This window comes from Fundulus heteroclitus, chromosome 12 (genome assembly GCF_011125445.2).
Source record: "Fundulus heteroclitus isolate FHET01 chromosome 12, MU-UCD_Fhet_4.1, whole genome shotgun sequence".
NCBI lineage: Eukaryota > Metazoa > Chordata > Actinopteri > Cyprinodontiformes > Fundulidae > Fundulus > Fundulus heteroclitus.
This window is the reverse complement of record NC_046372.1, coordinates 7,975,273-8,000,774: the sequence shown is the minus strand read 5'-3', so window position 1 is coordinate 8,000,774 and position 25,502 is coordinate 7,975,273. Positions and strand designations below refer to the sequence as shown.

Genomic DNA, 25,502 nt, shown 5'->3' with positions numbered 1-25,502 from the left:
CCAACTCATGGTGATCTCCTCTTTATCTGAATATGCGAAGACAGTTATTGATCAACATGTTTGCAGAAGGAACATGCATCTTCTTGCACATTTTTGAAGTCTTTTTCCGGGCTGACGTAGGAGTATTTCACTCGTTACGATCTGTGATGCTTGAATCAAAGCATTTGGCATCATCAAACTGAAAATTCCTGTTTTTCTTTTTGTTTGTTTAACATGGTCTTGATGACCGACACTAAACAAAAGACACTTACGTAATGGAGATTAAATCTACTATAAAAAATACACTTAATAGATCCAGTAAAGTTAGAATGATATCCGCCTAAGAACCTTGAAATTGTTATCACGAGATTCATCTTTGACGCCTTGCTTTTCCGTTCCGTGTGGAAATGTGTCAGAACTTGCCTCCTTTTCCCGCTCTCTGTATCCAAGACTGCCTCGGGCTGAGATAAAATCAGAAATCAATACATATCAGCCCAGGATGCCTGAGTAGCACTTTTTTCACAAAGTCCTTTTAGGTCGGAAACCTTCTGTTTCTTTAAGCATCAAAAGGATGATTTTTTTTTATTAATTTTAAGAATGATTTGTTAATTTCAACACACATTTGCCAGTTTGATTGCAAAGTTGGGGAACCCGTTCACTTGCTTTCGCCGTGGGGAGGTGAACCACCATAAAACCTTAAATCTTGTGAAGAACCACTGATGTCACTGTGAGGTTACAAGGCAGTAAAAATGAACTGCAACAGGCCAAGAAACAGTTTCACTCAGATCCCCCTGTAAATTCAGACAGTTGTAGCTCAGACCTGATCTGTAGAGATATAGTCTTTACCACCATATAAAGTTCATTACCAAAGTTGTCTCCAAGTAGAACTGACTTTGACAAAATGTCCCACTTCTGACAAATAAGCTACAAAAGCTTAGAAGAAATGGTTCACCAGCTAAGTTCGTCCTCCTGCTGTCTCCATGTTCTACCCGCAGCTTTCTTTAAGAAAGTTGTCCAAAACATGACTGTTGTGTGACGTCTAATTTGACTCAGATAATAAACACATCCCTTTGGTCAGGTGTTTCCCTCAGGCCCTAAAAGCAGCAATTATCAAACTGCTGTTGGAAAAAGAACAATTTGGACAAACTACCAATGCAAAACTACAGGCCCATCTCAAACTTCCCCTTTGAAAAAGCTTTGTTTCAACAGGTTTTCCCCCAATCCCTAAAAACAGCTGTTATTAAACCACTGTTGAAAAAGAATTATTTGGACATATTACAATTGCAGAACTACAAGCCAATCTCAAACCTCCCCTTTATCAGTAAGATTATAAAAAAAGCTGTTTTCCAACAATTAAACACCCTCTTATCAATGACCAGTCACTTTGACGTTTTCCAGTCAGGTTTCTGTGCTCACCACAGTACAGAGACCGCCCTTGTCAAGGTGTTTAATGACATCCATGTAAATCCACACCGTAGAAGAACCACAGTGCTGGTACTATTGGACCTCAATGCTGCATTTGACACAGGTGATCACTCCATTCCGTTAGAGTGCCTGAAAAACTTGGTCGGCCTCTCTGGTACAGCACTCAACTGGTTTAAATCCTACATAAAGGACGGGGACTTTATTGGGTCAGTAGGTAACTTTACATCAGACACCACAAAAATCACATGTGGGGTTCCCCAAGGGTCCATCCTGGGTCCCCTCCGATTCAATATCTACATGCTCCCTCTAGCTCAGATAATAAAAAATAACATCAGCTACCATAACTATGCAGACGACACACAGCTCTACATCACTATGCCACCAGGTGACTATGAACCCATTTAAGTGCTGAGTAAATGCTTAGAAGAAATCAAGGCTGTTCCAAAATCATCTTCAATTGAATAAAAACAAAACTGAAGTAATAATATTTGGACCAATAGAGGAGAGATCAAAAGTTAGCACACAGCTTCAGTCACTTCAGCTAGTAACCACTGATCAGGGCCGAAATCTGGGTGAAGCAATGGAGTCAGACCTGAACCTCCAAAAGCATCTAAAGACAGTTACAAGGTCAGCTTTCTATCACCTGAAGAACATTTCTAGGATTAAAGGACTGATGTCTCAGAAGGATCTGGAAAAACAAATCCATGCGTTTATCTTTAGTCGAATAGATTACTGCAACAATGTTTTCACAGGTCTGCCTAAAAAGTCGATCAGAGAGCTGCAGCTGATCCAGAACGCTGCTGCCCGCGTCCTCACTAAGACTAAGAAAGTAGTCCCCGGTATCTCAGAGAATAGACTTTAAAATACTTCTGTTCACTGAATGCTTATCACCTAAATACATCACAGACTTGTTATCAGTGTATCAACCCTCCAGACCACTAAGGTCTTCTGGCTCCAGCCTGCTCTGCATACCTAGAACCAGAACTAAACAAGGAGAACTGGCATTTAGTTCTTATGCTCCACTTATCTGGAACAAACTTCCAGAAGACTGTAAAGGTGCCAAAATCCTGAGTTCATTTAAATCAAGGTTAAAAACAATCTTGTTTAGAGCTGCATTAAATGTTAATGTTGAAGTTTGTAGTCCAACTTGTCTTATATCTTGACCCGCGGCTACTATTCCACATTTCCCGCATCTAAGTTGCCATTGTCGGGATTTTACAATATGGATGCATTGTGACCAGAAGGATTTCATATAAAAAAAAAAAAAAAAAAAAACATAGGTAAAAATGGTTAAATGTTGTCAGTGGGAAAAGTACAATTCAGATGTGTGTTATCCCAAACATTTAGAGGGTGGAATACAGTTTATTCCTTTCACAAAACCTAAAAGGAGTCTATAAAAATGTAAAAGATGGATATGTGGCCGACCTGAGCAACTGAACACAACAGTGATTGAAGGAGAACTACCCCAAGTTTGTAAAAAAAACAAAAAAAAATTTAAAATTAAAAAACCCAAATTACACCCTTTGCACAAACTTGCAACTGACACTGAATCCATATGCGAGGTAGATTTGCACTCCTATCATGTAATGTATATTATTTCCAATAATCTTGTTAAAAAGTTTTATCTAACTGTATTTCACATCTCATTTGTTGTCTGTTTTGTTAATATAAGAGTTTTGATTTGTTTCAGGCTGCAGGACAGCAATTTGATCCAACAAAAGTGATTTTTAATGGACCTCATGAAGAAATTGAGCCTGATATACAATCCTAACCTTGCTTCTGCAAGGCACTGCAACTTAAGTTCGGGTTTTATTGCATCATTGGCAAGCACTGCTGTATTTTGCTGGAAGGTCTAACTTCTACACCTTGACTGACAAGAGAGCTGTGAAGAGAGAGTGTTGTGCAGAAAAAGGGCAGCGGTGACGAGTCAGATTGTGGTCGCTGCTGCGTGTTTGATTAAATCTATGTCAGCATGGGTAAGCAGAGTCAGAGAGTCTCACCAGGCCTCATTAGCACACAGCGAGTAGACCCACTGAGGTGCTTGGCTCTCACCTTCGTCAGGGCTACCCAGCATGATGAAGGCATCGTGTGCAAAATCATCCTGGATATATGGATTAAAATGGAGGCGGAGGTGAAGATGTGTGAGGGGACGTTTTGACACGCGGGCTCTGGAAAACGATGATCGGGATGAGAGATCAAAAGATACAGGTGGGAAATGATCCAATAGAATCCGCAAAAGCAGCAAAGAAGCGGAAGATAAAGACACCGACGGAGAAGTGGAAAAAAAAAAAAACATGGCTCCGCTGTCCCCGCACACATTTCTTCCCGTTGTCTCCCTGTCTGGGTCATGCTCTCCTCAGCTGCAGAACTTAGCCACTGTGAACAAAGAGGAAATAAATCACTGTTCACCAATCAGCTAAGCTCTGTATCTGGCAGGAGAGAGGATGGAGGAACTGGCCGAGGTGACTGACGTGTGGTCAAAACCATCGAGCTGATGAGTCCCCATCATCATCCTTTCGAATCACCGTCTCCTCAAACGTAATCATACAAACCCTTAAATAATCAGGCCCCTTTACGGTTTTGGTCTCTTTATGTGTGCGAGAGCATGAAGATGTTTGCGTACTGAAGGAGATCCGGTTGCCAGAGCAGCCGGCGGGGTCAGGACTGTGTGGTAATCCCTGGCAATGTGATTTTATCATAAGCCACAAATCAGCACGCCAGGAACCCTCACAGCCCAGACATGAAAGAACAAGATCTCCTCTCTGTCTCTTTTGTTTTCCCCTCCCGAATCCAGCCCCAGTTCACCGCTAACACCCTGAAAGTGAAAACTTTCTCTTTCGCTGGCCTCCTGTTTCCCTTACCCTCACGTCTGCCATCAGAACTGAGCCGTGAAAGACCACAACTGCGGATGGCCCGCTCCCACCCGCTATTTCCTTGGTTACCCTTCTTCCCGTCTCCTATTCGCCACGCTCGGCTGACCCGGCGATATGCCCCTCATTAAGCGGATCAAGAGGGATTCCAAAGGCATGTACCGGAGGGAGGAAAATTACTGGAGGGCTGGCCAGGAAGGAGGGGGAAAAAAAAAAAGATACGTAAAGACAACCCTACTACCCTACTAAGAGTTGTGCTTTTCAGGTTTAAAATCACAGTGGAGGAGGGAGCACCCTTTGATAGACATGTTGTTTTCAGTTAAAACCCACTCAGCCTGCCTCAGCAAAATCAACATAATCCACTGTGATTGGGAATGTGTGTGTGGGAGGGAGGGAGGGGGGGTACAAGGAGGACCGTTCAAGTCAGGGTTACTAAACATTTTCTATGTAAAAAAAAAAAAAAAAAAAAAATCAACTTTACCAGCCTCAATTCTTCAGTTATTTGGCCTTTACAGTCTTTTTAAAAGTATGAAACACTCCGAGTCATGATGAACTTATCCCAGATTTTTCTGCCGTTGGCACAAATGAAAAGTGCAAACAAACCTCGTGAACAAAGGGAGGGGAAGACAGACAGCGAGGACCAGCGAAAGGAACATTGGAAGAAGGAGACGAAGGGCAATGAGAGAACAGGAGGTGGTGTACAGAAAAGGACACAAAAAGGAGGGACACAGGAAGTAAAGACTGACCTAAGGAAGAAACAGAGGAATGAAGAAACCAAGGAGAAAAGAAAAACAAGGGCACTAGCGTTAGAAAGGACAAAAGGAAGAACACAAGGAAGGAAGAATGAATGAAAGAACAGAGAGATAGAGGAAAGAAAGAAAGGACATAGGGAAGAATGGTGGCATAACAGCAAATGAGATAAGAGCCTAAGGAAGGAAGGAAGGAAGGAAGGAAGGAAGGACACTAAATTAAATAATGGAACTCAGAATAAAGTCTAGAAATCCAAATATTTCTTAACACTTTTATTTTCCTTTTTTCATACTTATTCAGACCTGGAAAACACTGAAATCAAGTTCCAGACTTTTCCAGACTCTGTAGAAACTCTGTCAAGTAAAAAAAAAAGACGATTTAGCATCACAAACTGAGCAGAGGAACATAAATCCACCTCCCTACAGAGATATGAAAAGGCAGCAAGGAGGTCTGTTCATCCATCATTTTAATTGGAGTGAGATCTCAGATGACCAGTGGGATCCACTGATGTTTACGGGGGCTTGCTTGGGTCAGTCCAATGGGAAGCTATAGTAAAAGTGGGGGTATTAATCTCTAAATGCTCCTTCTTCTGAGGTGACAGGAGGAGGAGGATGGCAGAAAGATGTGGGAACGTTTGTGGCAGCGTATCTGTGTAAGCAAGATTTATCAGGACTGAGCCAGATGCCAAACCCTCGTAGAGAAAGCCTTTCACATCCAGAGCAAATGCAGGGGAAAAAAAAGCCCGTTTGTGTCTGAAGATAAAAGCCCGTCTTGTGGCAGCTTGACGAAGCGGATTTAAGGCAGTGAGGCTGATGTCGAACGAGTTTTTTAGCTGCACCTCCTGACAAAGTCCAAGTTAACCAAGGTCACAGATGCTTCCTGGAGTGTTATTAATTGGAGGGAGGAGAAATAGGAACACAGCTCTATTTGATTTAAGGTAGCTGCGAATTATAGTCTACAGCAATAGCAGTAAATCAGTTTAGACAAAGATCAATGACTGTACCTGCTAATAACAACTTTGGTGGGATTATTTTATGATCATGAATTAAAGACCCGAGATCACAAACCTCGTTTCATGACTCTGACAGATTTATAGCAACAATGCGTCAATTATATACATTCCTTTATGCGGCATTTTCAAGTATAATACTTATCCTGGAGTCCAGACAAGTCCCGATTTCTAGGTCCAAATACAGTGTCAGACACATTTATTGTCTCTACCTAGTAAAGATGTGTAAAAAGCCTTAAACTAATTCTGAATTAGCTTTATTGGCCAAGTATGTGTGCACAAACAAGAAATTAGACTTTGTTTTCCAACACTCAGAGCACACAGACATTAAGTGTGACTCTATCTATCTATCTATCTATCTATCTATCTATCTATCTATCTATCTATCTATCTATCTATCTATCTATCTATCTATCTATCTATCTATCTATCTATCTATCTATATTTTAGAGGAAACAATATAAAGGATAAAAGGAACAGTACATATATGTATGTGTATGTATAGCCATTTAAATATGTATATATGAAGAAAAAAATAATTTTTTTTCACCGATTTGTGATAGGGGCAAATGTGATTATTTTTGCTTTACAGCATGTAGCTGCAGGCTGTGAGGTGTTCATTGTGTTCATCAGACAGACAGACTGGGGGATGAAACTGTCTCTGTGGTGGCTGTTTTTAGCAACTGTAGCACCAACCTGAAGGTAAAATTTAAAACAGTTTGTGTTGTGTTTATAATCTTCTATAAAGGCAGCATAATCTCAGGCTGATGTATCTCTAACAATCCAATGTTTGATCTGAGCACGCTCAACTTTGTGGCTGAATAATGAGTGTCATGTTAACACATTATTGCTCTAAAAACAAATCACTAGTAGCACATTGACTGCTTTGGACAGCCACCTTTTGCCGACTGGACGGTACTTATTGTAATCCGGGATCTCTTTGGTATCATCTCTTCAGATCAGGGCTCTCTAACACCAGTCCTTGAGAGCCACTACCCTGCAACCTTTAGATGCATCCCTGCTCCAACATGCCCGGATCAAATGGCTGCCTTATCTCCTCCACATGTCATCATTGTGTTGCGCAGGACTGGTAATGAGCCATTCACTTGACTCAGGTGTGTTGGAACAGGGATGCATCTAGAAATTGCAGGACCATGGCCCTCGAGGAACGGAGCCGGATACCCTTGCTGTAGCTCATACGGAGTCCTCTTTTATGCTCAGTGACCATCAGGTGCTTTTACACAGATTTATCCTTTGTTATATACCAGACCAAGCTGAACTGTGAAGGTCAATGTTAGTTACATCTGCCCACATGGTTCCAGTTAAAAGTCCCAATAGAGTTTAGCCTTCTCCACATGTTTGTGATGGTAGTACTGAAAAATTATAGGAGTTTATATACTGTTAAAGCTCGTCATGCATACTTGGTGACCCTACGTTGGAGTCATTCCTTCAGTTCTCTCACAACTGTGAACAATTTTCTTTAATACATCCCTAGGAGTGGACAATAGTTCAATATCTATATATTTTGCAATATATCTTTATTCAATAACGGTGATATGACCTTTCCGATATTTCGGAATACATTACAGTTTATGATTACAGCATTTGTCACTGAACTCTAGGTTCTGGGTTTTATGTAGTTTTATGTGTTTTGTCTTTTAAAGCAAACATTTCTAAAATGTTATATTGGTGTTTATAAACATGGTAAAATTATTTTCATAAGTTTGTACAGGCATCTGTTGTGGGCATTCTTGGCAGTCTTTCTGGGGCTTTTATTCTGTTTATATTGATATGGTAATTATACTGTATCGAACAAAAATAAGAAATATACAGTAATATAAGTTTTGTCCATATCGTCCAGCACTATACCTCCCACCACCATCAGACTCAGTGTGCATGGTGGCAGGACAAATATGGATGCCTCTGGCAAAGAGAAATGGGCAAATTTATATCCCAGAAACAGAAAGATATGAATTACTGATGAGTAGTGCCAAACACCTAAAAAAAAAAAGAAAAATAAGAAATTCTAAATTTAAAAAAATAATCTTCTGTTACTTTTGATTAAGACAGATTCTGAGGAGTACCATATAATGGCAATTTATTCCTTAATGAATAAGTGTACTCATATTAAAAATAGGATTTTTATAAACCTGTGTGAAATTATGCTACTGCAATAAAAGGTGAATTTACTTTAAAGTTTTCAAACTATGAAATCATAGATAATTGCCTGACACAGATCCTTTTAACTTTGTGCCGTCATTATTTAAGATGATCCGTTTGCGCCGCAGTTTTTTCATTTCTTTCCCTTTGTCCCTTTTGTTACTCTCCAAACGACAATTTTTCATCCTTTCATTTAGTGTCAGAGCAAGAATCCTCTCCCTGCTCAGGATAAGCCAGGAGGCCACTAGTTGACAGCTATGATTATACATATAAACAACACCCAGTGGAGGAATTCCAGGCTGGACCGTGTGCAAATCGCTCGACATTGAGTTGAGACCATCCTGAGCCCTTCGGAACATGCTCACTGACCCATTTTTCTCTGCTTTTCTGTCTTCCTGCGCAGTTTGTTTGAGGAAGAAATTCCCAAATTCCTTCTCTGACAAATATGGTAATGGTGCTGCCGTGAAGCCACAAGAGCCTATGAGCTCACTTTCGGGGTCAGAAGGGAATGTGCAGCAAAGGCAGCCAGCAGACTCGCGTGTAGACTCTCCGCTCGGATCGATTGGACGAAGATCAATTGAACACGAAGCTTTCGTTTACAGGCGCCACTGCACAGTACCGGGTCAAATATGACCAAGTCTCAGCACACAGAAACTCTTGAAAGTTCAGATGATGGACAATAATTAGCCCGACTTATGCAACTCAAAAATGTTTAGAGAAGTATCTAAAGCTCTCTGAGATTCATTATACCCGTTACATTTCAATTAAGTTTCTGGATTTTCAACACGTTATTCAAAGTGAGCAGAGTTTCTGCTCAAAAGGCTTTGGGCTGCCAACCGTTTTAAAAAGAAAGAAGCAGCAGAAGTTAGTGTTCACATGTAGAATGACTGTAACCCTGCAGGGACTACCAAAACTAAAAAAATATGCTCAACAAAAATGACACTTCACCTCCACTGTCACAGAATCATCTCCTCCACCACGCTGCGTGCTGATTGGTCCATTTCCTCCTGAACTAACGCGAGACAGCGACGAGCCAAGGCTTGCTGCTCTGGATCTTCCTGAACCATCAGCTCCCCATAAAGATACACACCCATCGCCTGAAACACACACGGTCCGTTCTGAATCTGCATTTTTCGTGTACGACAGAAAGGACCGTGGCATACGGGACCGATGCGGACGTTTTACCTGATCGTGAACCAGAAAGTGCTCGACGTCACAGTAAGCCTGAGAGTACGCGTGTTTGACCACCAGCTCGCACCAGCGATGTCGGACCTGCGAACCAGACAGCAAAAGAAAAAAAATTACATTTTAGAGAAATTTTGAATTTCACACACAAAACAAACTTTTATATTAATTCAGAATATGGTAAATATTGAACAAAAATGTTATATATTTAGATAGACACATCAGTTTTACTGTTTCTTTGTTTTAAGTCGTGCTTATTCAAAGTTCATAAGGACCACTTTCAGTGACTGAGACAACTCTTTAGCTTCTTAAACATTTTCTGTGCTTAAAGCTAATGTTTTCCCCCCTTTCTCACTAGTAGAACTATTTTTAACATAACTCATTATGAATCAGACTAACTTATGATCGTCATGGTGTTCCACAAGGCTCAAATCTCGGTCTCCTGCTTATGTACATATGATTCCAAAAGCATGTCTAATCATTTTAAAGTGGGCTAATCACCTATTTATAAGGACCCGGGGCGGGTGGTGGTTAGGGGAATGCCCCCATTAGAAGTAATTCTATTAGATGAGAAGTGGAGACCACACAAGTGATTCCCCAACTGTACCAATTTAGCTGCAAGCTTAGTTTAGTTTGTAAGCATCCATTGTCACAAAATGAGGCAAGCTTCAGTGGTTGAACTGTGAAGAGTTGAAGCATCTTGAAATAAGGAAAAAAAAGAGACCCGTCTTTGTGGCCACATCACCTAGCCAATTTATGAAAAAACATATCTTTGTCATTGCTATGCTGATGATACACAATTATTCATATCTGCCAAAAACATATACATCAAAACGTTCTTTCCTCAAAACATTATCTTCTTTCACAGTCTTAGTTGGGCTCACACATTTACATATTTTACTAAATTATATACAATAAAAATAACTTTGTTTCACTATTTTTTAATAAAATTAATGCTCCATTCATGTTTTAGAATAACAAAAACAAAGAGTTTGTGATTGCTGTATTAAATGTACCATAAACAATCTTGGCTTCACTAGATTTTGTACAACTTGGTAATTAATCCCACATCACCTTTGAAAAGCACAATAATGTTGATGTCAACATATCTTAAAAAATTGCAAGAGATTAATCTGGAATTAGCGTATAGCTTCTGTGAAAAAGGAAATAATATCCATGTTGGAAACATCAATTTGATTCTCTGAAGGTATATTTGTGTTTCAACTGTATGTGTGTGTGTGTGTGTGTGAGAGAGAGAGATAGAGAGAGAGAGATAGAGAGAGAGAGAAAGCTAATGCCTGGCCTTTTTCCTGCAGGATCAATAGGAGCTCTGTTGCTGCGGTTACAGGAGAGATCAGAGACCAGCTCTGTGCCTGCCTCAACCATCATCTGTCATCATCTGATATGAGTGTGCACGTGTTTGTGTGTGTGTGTGGCAGACAGAGAGCGATAAAAGATACAGAGCTATGATAGAATTTTTCGATGAAAAATCATTTATAGCATCATTGCTTCTTTTAAATCCTGGCTGTTTCCCCATGACTGTCTTTTTTTTTTTTTTTTGTGAGTGTTTTCAGTCTTCCTCACAACCGTCTCCACAGACTCAGAGTAATCAACAAGTCCTTTGGGAAGTTCGGTGACCAAGTGTGGGATTTCTGGTCATTGATTTGATCTCAAAAGCTCAAAAGTACAGAAAATAAATTAGAAAAGGAACAAAAGCAATGCCTCTGAAGCCCTTTATTAAGCTTTCACTCTCAAAACAGGAGTTTGTTGGAACCTTCGAAGGCTCCATTTCGCCCCTTTCATCTCTGCAGTGTCAGAATAGAGGCCGAGCAATGCTCCATTTACGACCCAAAAAGGTTAGTTTAAACTGTTGTTAAAAGAAATTGTAATTAGAAGAAAATAAATCATCACCTAAAAAAAAACACAAAAAAAACTGATAAAGTTAAAAATCTGCTTTCATTTCCCTCAGGAAATGTTTTTTCCTGTCTTAGCAAGAGTGTGCACAAGTGTGCACATTATGTTTACCCTCTAGTGCCAATTCTGCCCTCCTGGCCTGTGCAGCCCCAGCAGCTGCTCACTATACTCGGTTACATTCCTGGGGAGAGCCCTGGGGCAGAGCAGCTGCTTGGTGCACCTCTTTTTTTTTTTTACCATTTTTTTTTTTTTTTTACTATGTTTCCTCTCACAGGGCCCCTCTTCCTGACAGCACATGCAATTACGCAGTGACATTCCTTCATTTATTACTGCACCACTGCTCTTGACTTCACTCTATACCACCGGTTTTATCACATGCAGGTGCTAAAACTGTTGCTTCAGTATCCAACGTGCAAGCTTAAATACCGACCACCTTTTGCCTTCATTTGCTCTCCTCACCATCTACATGCACCGCGTTTAGCATAAAATTGTTTGCTTAATAGTGTGCGAGCTGGCTTTTAATGTCAACAAGACTTTCAGCATTTGTGCATGCACATTGATCCTCTGGAGATCCAGCTGTCTGTTGGATGAGTGGTCGCTTCAGGAAGGTTTGCTTTGTCGGCAGCATTGGTAAGGGTAGGGAGTACACGTCAAATTAACTTTCCTACGACTAACTTTGCACTGTAACATGATGATTGATCATCTTCACCTATCAGTGGTTTACTCTCATTTTTTTTTTAACACTTGCCCTTTATCAGCCAGCCTTGGCAGCTACATTTTGAACAATCATGTCAAGGGATAGGATGTCCCATTGTCTGTGTGGAGAAATGTTGACACACATTAAATGCTTTCATGCACTATATTTTTGACAGTCAAGGTGCAAATGAAAGGTTATGAGATAAAGAAATCCGTAACTTAACCTAATTTTTCAACCAGGAAATACAGTGTTTCGCTTTTGTTGAAGTTGAAAATCTCTGTGTTCTACATAATTGATCTTTTTCACGAGCCTTGGAGTTCATTAACATTATTTTAACATAGCAACCCTTCTAATGTGTAGATAACTGATGCCAATATAGAACTTGTGGCTAATGATTCAGCATTGAGAACGACACAAGTCAGAGACACCATTCCTTGCTTGTCAAACATTTGAAAGCAACTTAAAGTTTCTATTCACAATGACATTTTTATAATATAGTCAGAAACCTTTGTGATATATTTACTGTGTGGACAGGCTCTGCTCATATTGATATCCACATTTATCCCCGACGCAAGCTCGGTTATACGCCCATGTTGCCAGACCATTGCTGAACAAATGTGGACAAAAGAAAAGAAGGGTATAGTTTTAGGGTAGATAGGATTCCCAGTTATAATAACTTCATGTTAAAAATAAAGCTAATTCCAGTTGGCTAATTGTAAATATGTTGCTGTGGTCCTTTTATGAATTATTCTCTGGGCACAGCACCTCTTCTGCTCCACCACCTGAAGAAGCCCATCCTAGAAAATATAGCAACGTTTTTTTTTTTTTATCATGTAACTTGTTACAACCATAGGGAACAAAAATATATTGTCTATTTGACTTATAGGTTGAATGCAGGGAACAAGATACTTAGTACAGTTCAGCGTCATTAGGCACATACAGCAATGTCGAGTAGCTGCTAAAAGTGAGTGAGAGGCTTCCATCTCAAAATCAAAAAAAAAAAAAGATTTACAGCACCAGAAGTATCACACAAACCATACTGAAAACTCCACCAAAAAGGGGTAACCTTAATAATTTGTAAAATGATTTCCTTAACACAGTACTCTGTACGCTATTGCTTTTAAGGGGAAGATTAAATCATGACATTTCTGCCATATCTCTGTGATCATTTCACAGTGTTTACTCCATAAAACCAAATTATAATTAGGGCCTTTAGCGCATTGTTTTATTGTTATAGTAAAAAATGTCTGATCATGATGAGAATTTGGGTTTTAGGACAATAGTGAATGGTCCCACTTATTGACTTCACAGTGGAAACTCTCATTGAAAATAGGCCCGGGTGAATAAAAGTTACAGGGAAAAAAAATGATTTGGGTCTTATAGTTTATTTGACTACTAAGGTGCCCTTAAAAGCATGTGTAAAGCATTGAACTTTCAGTTTTAGATGGTGAGCTATGGTTAAGTAGGGAAAGAGAAAAAAGAACTTACTGTCACTTACTCTGTTCGCTGCAACCTTGATAACCAAATCCTGCAGATTGGCACTCAATATTGCAACTGTTTATGTGAAGGGGATCTGCAATTGATGGCTTTTCAGTTTATTTAAAAGGGTGTCTAACTTTATTCTTGAGTATTTTAACCACTGCTCTTCATCATGTGAAGTAACAGTCCAAGGAAAGCCTCAAGATTAAGGGGTAGAAACAGCACAAGAAAAATGGAATCCAGTCTAAACGTTTGAGCCGGTTGGCTTTTTTTTTTTTTACAGCTCAAGGGACTGTTTTTGTATGTAGTTTACACACTGATGCCTCTATGGCCTGGAAGAAATTCCATGTCTTTTTCCAGGGTTAAAAACAGAATGATTAGCCTTTAACATACGTTTACTCGACCACATTAGCACAGATAGTCACTCAGAATCTCAAATCACACAAGGTTCATAGGAAAGGAAGTGGGCCAAAGTCATGCACCCACGCTCACACATGCAAACACATGCCCGCAGCTCACAGGCCCACCTGCACAAATATTCATGGCCACTAACAGCCAACACAAAGCCGTCTGGCCGCACGCACAATGACAGTAGGCCTTTCGCTTTTGTCCACAATTTTCACACTCACAGGGATGCTCCAGGCCAGCGTTTTTTAGCTCAAAGATAAGCGCTCATCGCTTTCATTGCACTGCCGCTCTGTAATCTGCCGGGATTTGTTTAACACAAAAACATGAGGTGAAACAATATGTAACAGCATGCTACACACATTCAAAAGAAACACTTTTTTTTCACAATCGATCCATTGAAATTTAGAAATATTCAAGGTTTGTAATTAATCTGGTGTGAAATTATCATAAAATAAGGTGTCATATGGGCTGTTCGTGCTATCACAACATCAGTAGATGATTTGTCAGTATTAACGCACCTTATCTGAAAGGCACCAGAGGCTGCAGCACCTCTAAGTAAAAGGTCTCCAAACAAGTCAGGGACAAAGTTGTTGAGAAGTACAAGTCAGGGTTGGGTTTATATATATATATATATATATATATATATATATATATATGTATATATATGTATATATGTATATATATATGTATATATATATATATATGTATATATATATATATATATATATATGTATATATATATATATGTATATATATCCATCCATCCATCCATTTTCCGAACCGCTTTATCCCTCATGGGGTCGCGGGGGGTGCTGGTGCCTATCTCCAGCGTTCACTGGGCGAGAGGCGGGGTACACCCTGGACAGGTCGCCAGTCTGTCGCAGGGCAACACAGAGACAAACAACCATTCACACCTAAGGACAATTTGGAGAAGCCAATTAACCTAACAGTCATGTTTTTGGTCTGTGGGAGGAAGCCGGAGTACCCAGAGAGAACCCACGCATGCACAGGGAGAACATGCAAACTCCATGCAGAAAGACCCAGGGTTGGACTCGAACCCAGGACCTTCTTGCTGCAAGGCAACAGCGCTAACCACTGCGCCACTGTGCAGCCCATATATATATATATATATATATATATATATATATATATATATATATATATATATATATATATATATATATATATAATATATATATATATATATATATATATATATATATATATATATATATATATATATATATATATAGCAAGAGAGAGAGAGAGAGAGAGAGAGAGAGAGAGAGAGAGAGAGAGAGAGAGAAAGAGAGAGAGAGAGAGAGAGAGAGAAAGAGATATACACACACACACACACACCGGTGTATATATATATATATATATATATATATATATATATAAATCTGTACATTGTTGTCTGACTCCAATTTGATAGATAGATAGATAGATAGATAGACACACACACACACACACCGGTGTATATATATATATATATATATATAAATCTGTACATTGTTGTCTGACTCCAATTTGATAGATAGATAGATAGATAGATAGATAGATAGATAGATAGATAGATAGATAGATAGATAGATAGACACACACACACACACACACCGGTGTATATATATATATAAATCTGTACATTGTTGTCTGACTCCAATTTGATAGATAGATAGATAGATAGATAGATAGATAGATAGATAGATAGATAGATAGATAGATAGATAGATAGATAGATAGATAGATAGATAGATAGATAGATATCTTCCAGCAGGACAATGACCCGAGGCATGCTGCTAAAGCAACACTCACGTGGTTTAAGCAGAGAAATTAAAATGTGTTGTAATGACCTAGTCAAAGTTCAGACCTCAATCCAAATGATAATCTGCGGTTAGACTTGCAGATCGCTGTTCACAAGCAAAAATCATCCAGCGTGAAGGAGCTGGAGCAATGAGGAATGAGCAAAAACCCCATTGGCATCTTCAAAGTTGTAGGCATCTTCTATAAATGAAACGAAATGGCGCAAATTCTCAAACAACCCATTTTCATTTCATGATGTGAGGCAACGAAGCATGAAAAAATGCCAAGCAAGTGAATATTTTTTTTACAAAGCACTGTAAATCACCCAGCATTCATTAACTGTAAAAAGCTCCCATCATCTGTGGTGTAAACTGCACACAGTTCCGTATTAAACCGAGAGTTTTACACAGATCAGATATCTATTATCTAAAGAAAATGTGGTACGAGAAAGAGTGAAGAAGACGAGCTCCAAAACGAGAGAGAAATAAATGACCACGTTTATAAGAGGGATGAAAGTGATTAACCTCTGCAGAACGAGACGACTAACCTCATCTAGCGCCGTCGCCTTCGGACAGGTGTGTGAAAGTGTGAATGTTTGTGCAAGTGTGTTATTTTCTGCATCACTACATGCATAATGGCCCTGCTTATTTTTAGCAAATAGCGAGAGCTTTTTTTTTTTTTTCCCCCTGGAAATTGTGCAGGAGAGTCTGCGTTTTATCTGCCAGGAAGTCTGCCTTCAGCTTCCTGATGCTGAAAGCTGGAGCCAAGGCCAAACACAGCTCGGCCTCCGTTTTGTCACTACAAGGTCGATAAGCAGCCGTTGAGAAGTTATGCAAATTTAAAAAAAGCATAAAAACGTTGAGGTTCATGATTTATGTGATATAACACAATTGCAAGAATGGGAGTTTTAAATGTAAATGCTTGAATGCATCTTTTACTCAGTTTGGTAACCTTTCAAGTGACTCTCCACAGCAAAACATCTGAGTCCCATTATGCCCGCTGCAGCCTCAACAAAACAGCTCGTATAGTTAATAGGAAGTTGTAAAAACTTAAATATGTATCAAGTTTTTTTTCTTTTCAACACGAGGCTCGTGTTAACGACGGAGGTTAGCGAGTACAGTTTACAGGTCTTCCCTGCGGCTGTGTTTTCAAACGCCTCTACTGGACAGCAGCGCTGCGCCGCAAAACAAACCCGAGGTTGTTGCACACAAGAATACAGATAAAAAAACACATACTGTTTTATAAGCACACATCTAGTTTGTTGGAGACAAAAAATTTAGAGAATGCAAGTAGGGCTGGGATTGATATTTTAAAAATATCAAGATTTAAAAAAAAAGACAAGATGAGTCTATATTGTTTATTTCAAAATGGTCTATGTACCGTTAGAATTATACTTTTATGTACTCCATTAGGTAATTTTTCCAGCCGGTTCTAATATTTATCTCAAACTGTTAAAAAAAATTGCCTGTGAGACATTTGGGATAAAACTTTGATTGAGAGATGCCTTTTTAGGATTACTTTATGAAAAGAAAAACATACTGAGGTAAATATCAACATTTAGCATAAGAATATTGAGATATTGTCTTTGGTACATATCGCTCAGCTCTAAACGCAAGCTGTAAAAAGGATTTTGAAAAGAAAGAAATCTGTGAAACTCAGTCTCTCAAAAATAAGCTAAAAAAAAAAAACAGCAAACCGTAAAAAGGCAGGTTGAGCTTTTGTTTACACAGTTTAAATTAATCTTAAAACCTTTTAATGACTGAGAGGTTTTTAAAAGTTAGTATCTTACAGCACATTTTTTGCTTTTAATCATATTGAAACACATTTCCCTCCATAGAAAAGAAACCTAAATTGCCCCACAAAAGTTTTCATCTCAGTTGAACTTCTTCCCCCATTTTGTCACGCCACATCAAAAAGCAGCTCTACAAAGTCTCGGCTTGGGGAGGCTGAATAAAAAGATGCATCGACATTTTCAATTGTTCGGAAATTGTCGACAGCATGTATCGTTTATAATTATGTCCAACTTTGTGTTTATCACATAAAATTCCGAGAAAACATAGGACCGTGGGTGTAACGCGACAAAAATGTGAAAAACTTCAAGGTCTCTGCGTACTTTCGCAGGATGCTCTACTTTTTTTCTGATTCGTGGAAACGAGCTCGGCGAACTTGCTTTCGCTGGCTCGCTTGTCTGAGCTTGTGCGCCCGTGGTGTCTCACCTCAGCATCTTGTTTCTGCAGACCGTAGGCTTTTTGCAGAGCACGCATTGATGACACGCTCAGCTCCGACTCTTCCAGCAGCAGCTCCAACAGCATCACCAGCTGGTCCGCCGTCAGCTGAGGAGACAAAAAACAGTTTGCCAAATGAATACAAGCTCACTCGGAAAAGTTACTCTGACACGTTATTGAAGATTATAGGAGCGTTAATATCTTCTTCATACGGCAAACGACATCAAGCAAGCAAAAATGATCAAAGCTCTCACACAAATTTAAATATTGCTCATCTCCTCGCCAGCTCATTTTGATTGTTTTCTACACGGTTAATTTTCTTCTCTGTGCTCACAGCCTTCGTGGAAGAAAATCAATAGAAAACAGGCCCTTTAATCGAGTCTCTCGAACAGAGGAAGAGGTAGAACAATATAGCAGATCACAGATGATAATTGAATGAATATGATGATACAAGAAGATCCTAAGCTACAAAGCGATATTACAAAATAAGAGAAAATGAGACGAAATGAAAGCATTAAGATCTGATCGTAAGATGAGAGAACGCAGGGATGCTCTTTGTTAGCTTTGATCCAAAACTAGGAGCCATGTTTGGGAATAAACAGTGCTATTTTTGTTAGCACAATTGTGCTTTTTAAGCGTTGGAATCCCACAGTGCCATAATATCTGGATCTTAAATGAAAAAAAAAAAAGAGTCATATATTTCTGTCTTTTGCCTCCGTTTATCCCGTCATCCAGGAGTAAACAGCCTATTTCCTTCAGATGACTAACATCTTCAGAGACGAGTATTCCGGGAAGCCATGTGGGCAGAGATATGAGAAAGAGGCTTCCTCCTCTGGGGACAGCTGTGCCCAGCCTTGCCTGCCTTCCCTGCAGGGTACACCCAACACTCCCAGCAACACTCCCCCCCCCCCCTGCTCCCAGCCCGGGACACAGCTAATGGTTGGAAGCCCCTCAGAGGCCAATGTGAAAATGAGTATGAAGCTTGTGTGTGACTGAAGGGGAGCAACACGTCCTACCATCAGCCGGAGTGAACCAAACATGCATGGATAGAATAAACGACTCTTACAACCGGATCCCTTAATGCCTTCTCTACTGTTGAGGTGAAAAGGAGGAAATGTGGACTCTTAAAACTCTTTGACCGATAAAAATTGCAAAAAGGGTGGTGAGCATTTGCCTTCCAAACCCCCTGAGTCAATGCTTTGTTGAACATCGTTTGACTGCGATTACAGCTGCTTTACACAATCTACATCTACGGTCAAATCCTTTGGCATTCCTCTTTGCAAAATGACTCAAGCTCAGTCAGACTGGGTGGAGAGCGTCTGTTAACATCAACGTGCAGGTCCTGACACAGATTTAGGCCTGGATTTTGACCAGGCCATTCCAACACATAAATATGCGTGAACCTAAATCAAGCCATTGGAGCTCTGGCTCACCCAGGATTGCCCTCCATTTAACTTCACCCATCTTCCCCATCACCTCTGATCAGATTCGCTGACCCTGCTGAAGAGGGAAAAAAAAAAACAACTCCCCACGGCATGATGGTCCCATCACCATGTTTCACTGTGGTGATAGTGAAGCGTAGGTTTTCCAACACCTTTTTGCATGCCGGCCAGGAAGTTGCATTTTGGTCTCATTTGGCCTGGACATCTTATTCCACAGGGTTGTGGCGTCCCTCACAAAGCTTGTGGAAAACATCAAACCGGACTGCTTACATTTAATTTTTTTTCCACTTTGTTTTTTGTTTTCTTGCCAGATTTTTTAAATGCACAGCTAGTAGTTTTCCTGTCAAACAGGAACCTCCCACCTGAGCGGTAGGTCATTGCAGCTCCTTAGGCGTTATGGAGGACCTGTCGGCTGTTTCTCTGACCAACGCTGCCCTTGCTCGACCTGTCAAGTTGCCTTTGCTTTTTTAGTCGACATATTAAACAGGGCTATGTGAGGTGTTCAAAGCTCGACTTGTTTTAAAAGCTAACCCCACTTTATCCCAGCTGTTCCTCTCTAATGTTCTCCAAAAACAAAAAAACAAAACAAAAAAAAGTGTAACAGAACAGCTGGATTTCTACTCAGCTTGACTCAAATACAATTAGACTCATTTATCTTATTTTGAAAAGTTTGAAGACCACCTATCCTTATCAATCCCCTTCGCAACTGTGTAAAACTTTGCGCTTGTGCCTCACATGAAATCTGAATAAAACACCGTCAATGTTGTGGTTGTGTGATGTTACGAAATCTGAAAGAGCTAAACGGGTGTGAATATTTTTGCAAGGCACTGAATCCGCTGGAGCTGAGGGAGTCACACCTCGACTCGAGCTGGCAAAAAGTCAAATCAAACTGTACTTGCACTGCGGCCACACACACACACACGCACACACACACGCTTCAGATCATCCAACTCCGCTTAACATGTGATATCCCGTCTTACCCTCACCCTCTATTGACCCCCCTCTCTCCTCCCTCCATTTTGTGAAGGCTGGGTGTTTTCTGAAGTGCCGTCTCGATCTCCAAAGTGTCTCTTTGGGGCCCACCCAGGATGCCTCTCAATCCCCCCCCCACCCACCCACCCTCCCAACTCTTTGAAAAGTGAGCAGTCGGCAGCAATAAAACACCTCTCTCGCACGGCCTCGCTGCGCGCCGTGACTGTGAGGTCCTGTTTTGCCTCTATGTACTTATGTTGCCATGGCGGTAATCAATATGTCGGCACAAGCGTCTCCAGAAACAAATTCCTGGTCAATGATGATACGTTTGAAACTAGCTCACATCGTCATTACCCTGTCACACACACAGAGACACGCACGGCGCGCACTTCATGGCAGACAGGGGCGTAATTGTCTCCCTTATCAAATGTAGCCCAACGACGACGTCAACAGGAACCAACTGTGGCTCTCACAAGCACTCTCCTGTACTTTAACAGGACCGCGGTAGCACAGAAAGTACAGTTACTCATGTACTTAGTACTTTCTGCTACTTCAATCCTTCCGATTCGCTACAATTTACAGGAAATATCGGGAGCTTTCTCCGCCACCCGCTAAGTGAGGTATGAGTGATTTGTTTCCAACGATTCAGCCCCAAGATGGCCTGAAGTATATTTCCTTAAAGACGGCGTCAGGAGAGGGAACACATGCCTGAACGCAGATGCCGTGTTCACCCGACACGCTCTGCTACCTTTCCAAAACTTTGAAGTTTGTTCTGCGTGCCTCTAAAAATTGGTGGTTTTTCATGATGCAACCTTAAAAAGACAGGAAATGTAAAGACTGGGAATAAGCAAAGTCCAGAAATGTTCTTACAATAATTAACCTTCTGTTCTCATCATACAAAACAGTCTGAGAGAGAAACAAACCCAGGGACGACTTGTTTGATCTTTTAGATTAATTTCATGTTGTCTTCATGCACTTTTGATTTTTTCCCCCCTGAAAATATAATTAAAATGCTCAATCAATAGTTTTTCTACTGACATCTGATTGTTCAAAATTGTACACCCCCCATTAACTGGAATTCTTTGGAAAAAAGCCTCAATGAATGAAACTTTTATAAAGGTAGCTTAGTCTCACAAATGAAAAATGTTGAATTTTTGGAAAAATTCAACAGGTTCTGCAGCCCAAACCAGCACCAATGTTTGACTGTCATTTTGTTAGATATTCAGACCGTGAGGTCCTTTACTCTGCCGACTTTAATCAGGATGGATTATGGGATTCATTCAACCTCAGTCCAAAACCAGGTGTCCAGAGCATTTGGTCAGAGACACATTTGGTTATTTTGAATTCTGTTCTTCTTTTACCAATTGTTAGAAAATGTTTTTTGTTTTATTATTTAGCATTAAAACAACATTTAAATAGCAGATATCGCTAAAACTACAAGATATCCTTATTGAAACAAAATGTCAATAAATTTCACAGCTCAAGACAAGTTTTTTTATTTTATTTTTTGCTGAGAAAGTCAAAAAAGTCTCTTTGGATTGGAAATATTGCTGACCTTCACAGTAAAGAGAAGAGTGACAACTCACCAACCACAAGATTTATGTTGTAAAAGAATCCGAAAACTCACAGAGTCAGCTACGGTTAAAGGCTGTCTGACGGCAAAATCACTGCAGTACATTTCCAAAGTGAGACATTTACCTGTTTGCCTAGCTGAAGTCATGAAAAAGTATTTATTTATTTTGCCAGGGAGGGTTAAAGTCAGACCAACATCTGTGCAATGAACATACTACCCAGAATCAGATCTCCAGAGCACTAGGTTATTAAGTTACTAAGTTAGAAAGACAAGATCTGACAGTGAAGACCGACAGATGTTCCTACAGCGGTCGGGCTTTAAATATTGAGCCAGTGAACAGAAAGGTTGAGTGGACCTGGAAGCTGAACGGTTTTACAAACTCTGCTTCTTCTTCCATACCTATCCAGGCCTGGAAAACACCTAAATCAAGCTCCAAACTTCTCCAGACTCCAGTAGCTTCCATTATAACGCAATCAACATCCCGGTGTACACAATCTTGCTGACAGAGCTCCGTTTCACCATCCGTACATCGAATCGAGCTTTGTGGCGACCTTTGGGAAATATGCTGCCGAAAATGTACCCTCACACACACACACACACACCGACCTCTGAACCTCTACAGAACAATGACAAACACCCGTGTGTGTGGATGTGTGTATAAATACTGATCGGCTAGTCGACGGGCAGCTCAATGCCACGCTGCTACAGTAAAGACAGGAAATGATGTCCATCTTCAGCTGTGAGCACAATAAACCAATCAGCTGTGTTCGTGCATCCCCTCATAAGGACGTTTTCGAGTATAGGCCGCCCCTTAATGAACGGTAGTCAGTGTGCAACGTCCTAATAAGGACAGACACATCCCCAGCATACGCGCTTTTTTCCGCGGGAATGAGACGAGTTGGAAAACTTGAGAGTGATGGAGAGGAAGCCTGAAAATTGGAAGATCGCTTTAATTTTGCTGTTCAGTGTTTGTTTTTGTGAGTGTGACTGAGGTCGCTGCACGACAACGTTCACAACATGAAAAGAACCGAGCCACTCTGCCCTTTCGCAAAACGTCCGTGCGCCAGCATTCATGTTCCTGCGGTATTTCTGCCGTTAAAACCTATCAGGCTAAAATCAACGCGGATCGACAGTCGACCCCACTGCACCTCCATCTCTGTTGAACAAAAAAATAAAGACACGTCCTTTCTCTCCTGCAATCACTTCTTCAATACTTCTGTGGCAATGACACTTGGCACCAGTCTTTTTGCTGCACAAGGGGGAAGGACCTTTGCCCTCTATCAGGAGGCTTTTATTTTAAAATAAAACAGACTCAAAATATTAATCTGCCGCCCCCATACCCCTTTGCTAAATGAGGTCACAACACCTGAAGAAGTCAATTCAAATGTTTCCTCTTATTTCTGCAAGGCTCAAATATGTTCACCCAGGCTAAATGAATCATCACTGGTATCTTTTTATGTTTTTGCTCTACAGTACATGCAAAGACTGGAAGATTAAATATAGCAGCTGAGGGGGGTGGGTGGGGGGAGTATTGAAATGTTAATGCTCTCTCCTTCATATATATTTATAACAGGCCCATTGATGCAAAATTCACACCAGATGTCAGTGACACGCTAAGTAACCCAAACATATGAAAAAAAATCTAAACAGCTTTGTCCATTAATTAACAGGTAATAGAGTGGCTTGACGAGGGAATAAATATTCAAAAAATTAACAAACTGAGGAGCAAAAGGCAAAAAAAATACTAAATATGTGTGTATTCAGAAAGGCTTTCGTCCCTCTAGCAGTGCAAATTAATATCAGCTGATTTAGTCCTAAATGATGGCTTAGAAAAGTTTCTAATCACCAAGTGAGCCCTCAGCATGCCATACTGGGTAAAAATGAGGGAAATGTTGTACTGATGGCATTGGTTAAAGGCAAGGCCAGTGACTTTATGAAGCCCTTTTCAATAACAAGACGATTCAAAGAGCTTAAAGACGTATTTCTGAACTCCTAAATTCCCCAGTAAGCACAGTTAAGCCTGCAGGGCAAAGAGCATAATTTCGCCATAAACCAGTCATGACCAGGTGTTCCAGAGGTCAGGAGAACATTCTGGTGAGTTGTCCAAGGCCGAAGGACCCGTCACTCAGAACTCCACAACAACCTTTGTGTGCAGTTGCACACGTTATCTTTAAACGGCGCTACACAACACCCAAATACACCGTCAATGTTGTCTGAAGGTGAAAACGTCAAGCGGTGAGGCTGTTTTTCAGCACATGCTACGAGCAGACTTCATTTAAGTGAGATGAGGATGAATGGAGAACTCTACCAGAAGGTTCTTGACAGGAACATGAACATGGAACCAGGATGGATCCTTCAGCTCAACGATGCTCCAAAACGGTTCCACAGAAAGAAGACATATCTGCTGTTATGGCGCCGGCAATCACAGGACTTGAACTCGTTGGAAAATCTTTGGACAGAACTGAACAAAGAAAACGCTCCCAGAACCTTTACGACTGAAGACGGTCTGTGAGAAAGAATGAGCTAAAATCAATTTTTCTACACAGGAGGCACCTTAAAGTGGTGGTTAACGACAAAAGCTTTTCTACCAACTAATAAAGTTGGTAGAAAACTTCAGTAAACATCTTTAATTCTAATTTCCTACAAGATTAGGCTTTAACATACATATTTTGTGGACTAATTTTTGTGTTGTTTTTTTTTTTTTTTTGTATGTGTTACCAATACCTGGCGTGAATCTCATCTAATAAAAAAAATATACTATAATATTTTTGCTCCTCTCATCTCATTTTTTCATCGGCTATGGTGAAAACTTATGGCATGTACTCTATTATACATGAAGACATAAAACGTAGTTTCAAAGTTTGTGATAAAAACAAAGGAAATGCTTGAACTGGCTACAAGAGACAAACACAGACTAAATCCCTCCAGAAAGTCAACCAGTAGAGCAATTGACTGTAAAATAATGACTACTTCTTCCTTGCTGAGGTTAAAGGATGCCGTAAAAACCCCTGAAGCCCCTTGAGTCAAATTTGTGACTTGTGACATTATACAGTGAGTAAAATTTGACTAGAATTGACTTGGCTTTAAAGGAAGACAGATGTTTTTCTAATACGCAGCCTTACCTCTGCACCTAGGGGGGGTTGGGGGTGGGGGTGGGGGGGGTCCGTCTTGTTTAGCCACACAGCAATACGGGGGCTGGAGACACTGACTGAGTGTGACATTATAAAAGCGAAATGTAATGTCTGAGAGGCTGCCGAATCGTTCGTGCATGTGTGCGTTTGTGTGTGGTGCCATTCAGTCACTCGGCTGGCTTTTATTTCTGCCTGACCGCAGGCTCGTAAAAACACATTCTGGCACCGGCAGCCAAAGGACTCGGCCCGCCCCTCAGGTACTAAGGTTTCATTCTTCTTTTTTTTTACTCAGATCCTTTCCTTTCTTCCTTCTGTTGCCTCTGTCTCCGGGGCCGTCTGCTGTCTGTCTCTGCTCCAGATCTTTTCATTGCACCTTTTCAATGGGGGAACCTCTTGTGTTTGCCTCAGCCAATTAAACGCTCCTCTCTTGCCTTCTCTGAATCTTTTTGTCCGTCTAAATTCTGCACATGGGGCCCAGAA

General features: G+C 40.5%; 1 protein-coding gene across 2 annotated transcripts in view; it reads right to left on the bottom strand.

Moving 5' to 3' along the window:
• aopep (aminopeptidase O (putative)) overlaps nt 1-25,502 on the bottom strand; it is an 82,707-nt gene that overhangs the window by 4,900 nt on the left and 52,305 nt on the right. For both annotated transcript variants that reach the window (XM_036143873.1, XM_036143872.1), the window contains 3 exons: nt 17,896-18,012; nt 9,379-9,465; nt 9,142-9,290 (listed from right to left, as the gene is read on the bottom strand). In XM_036143873.1, coding sequence (XP_035999766.1) covers nt 9,150-9,290; nt 9,379-9,465; nt 17,896-18,012 — 345 coding nt within the window. In that variant the 3' untranslated portion in view covers nt 9,142-9,149. The remainder of the gene's footprint in view (nt 1-9,141; nt 9,291-9,378; nt 9,466-17,895; nt 18,013-25,502) is intronic.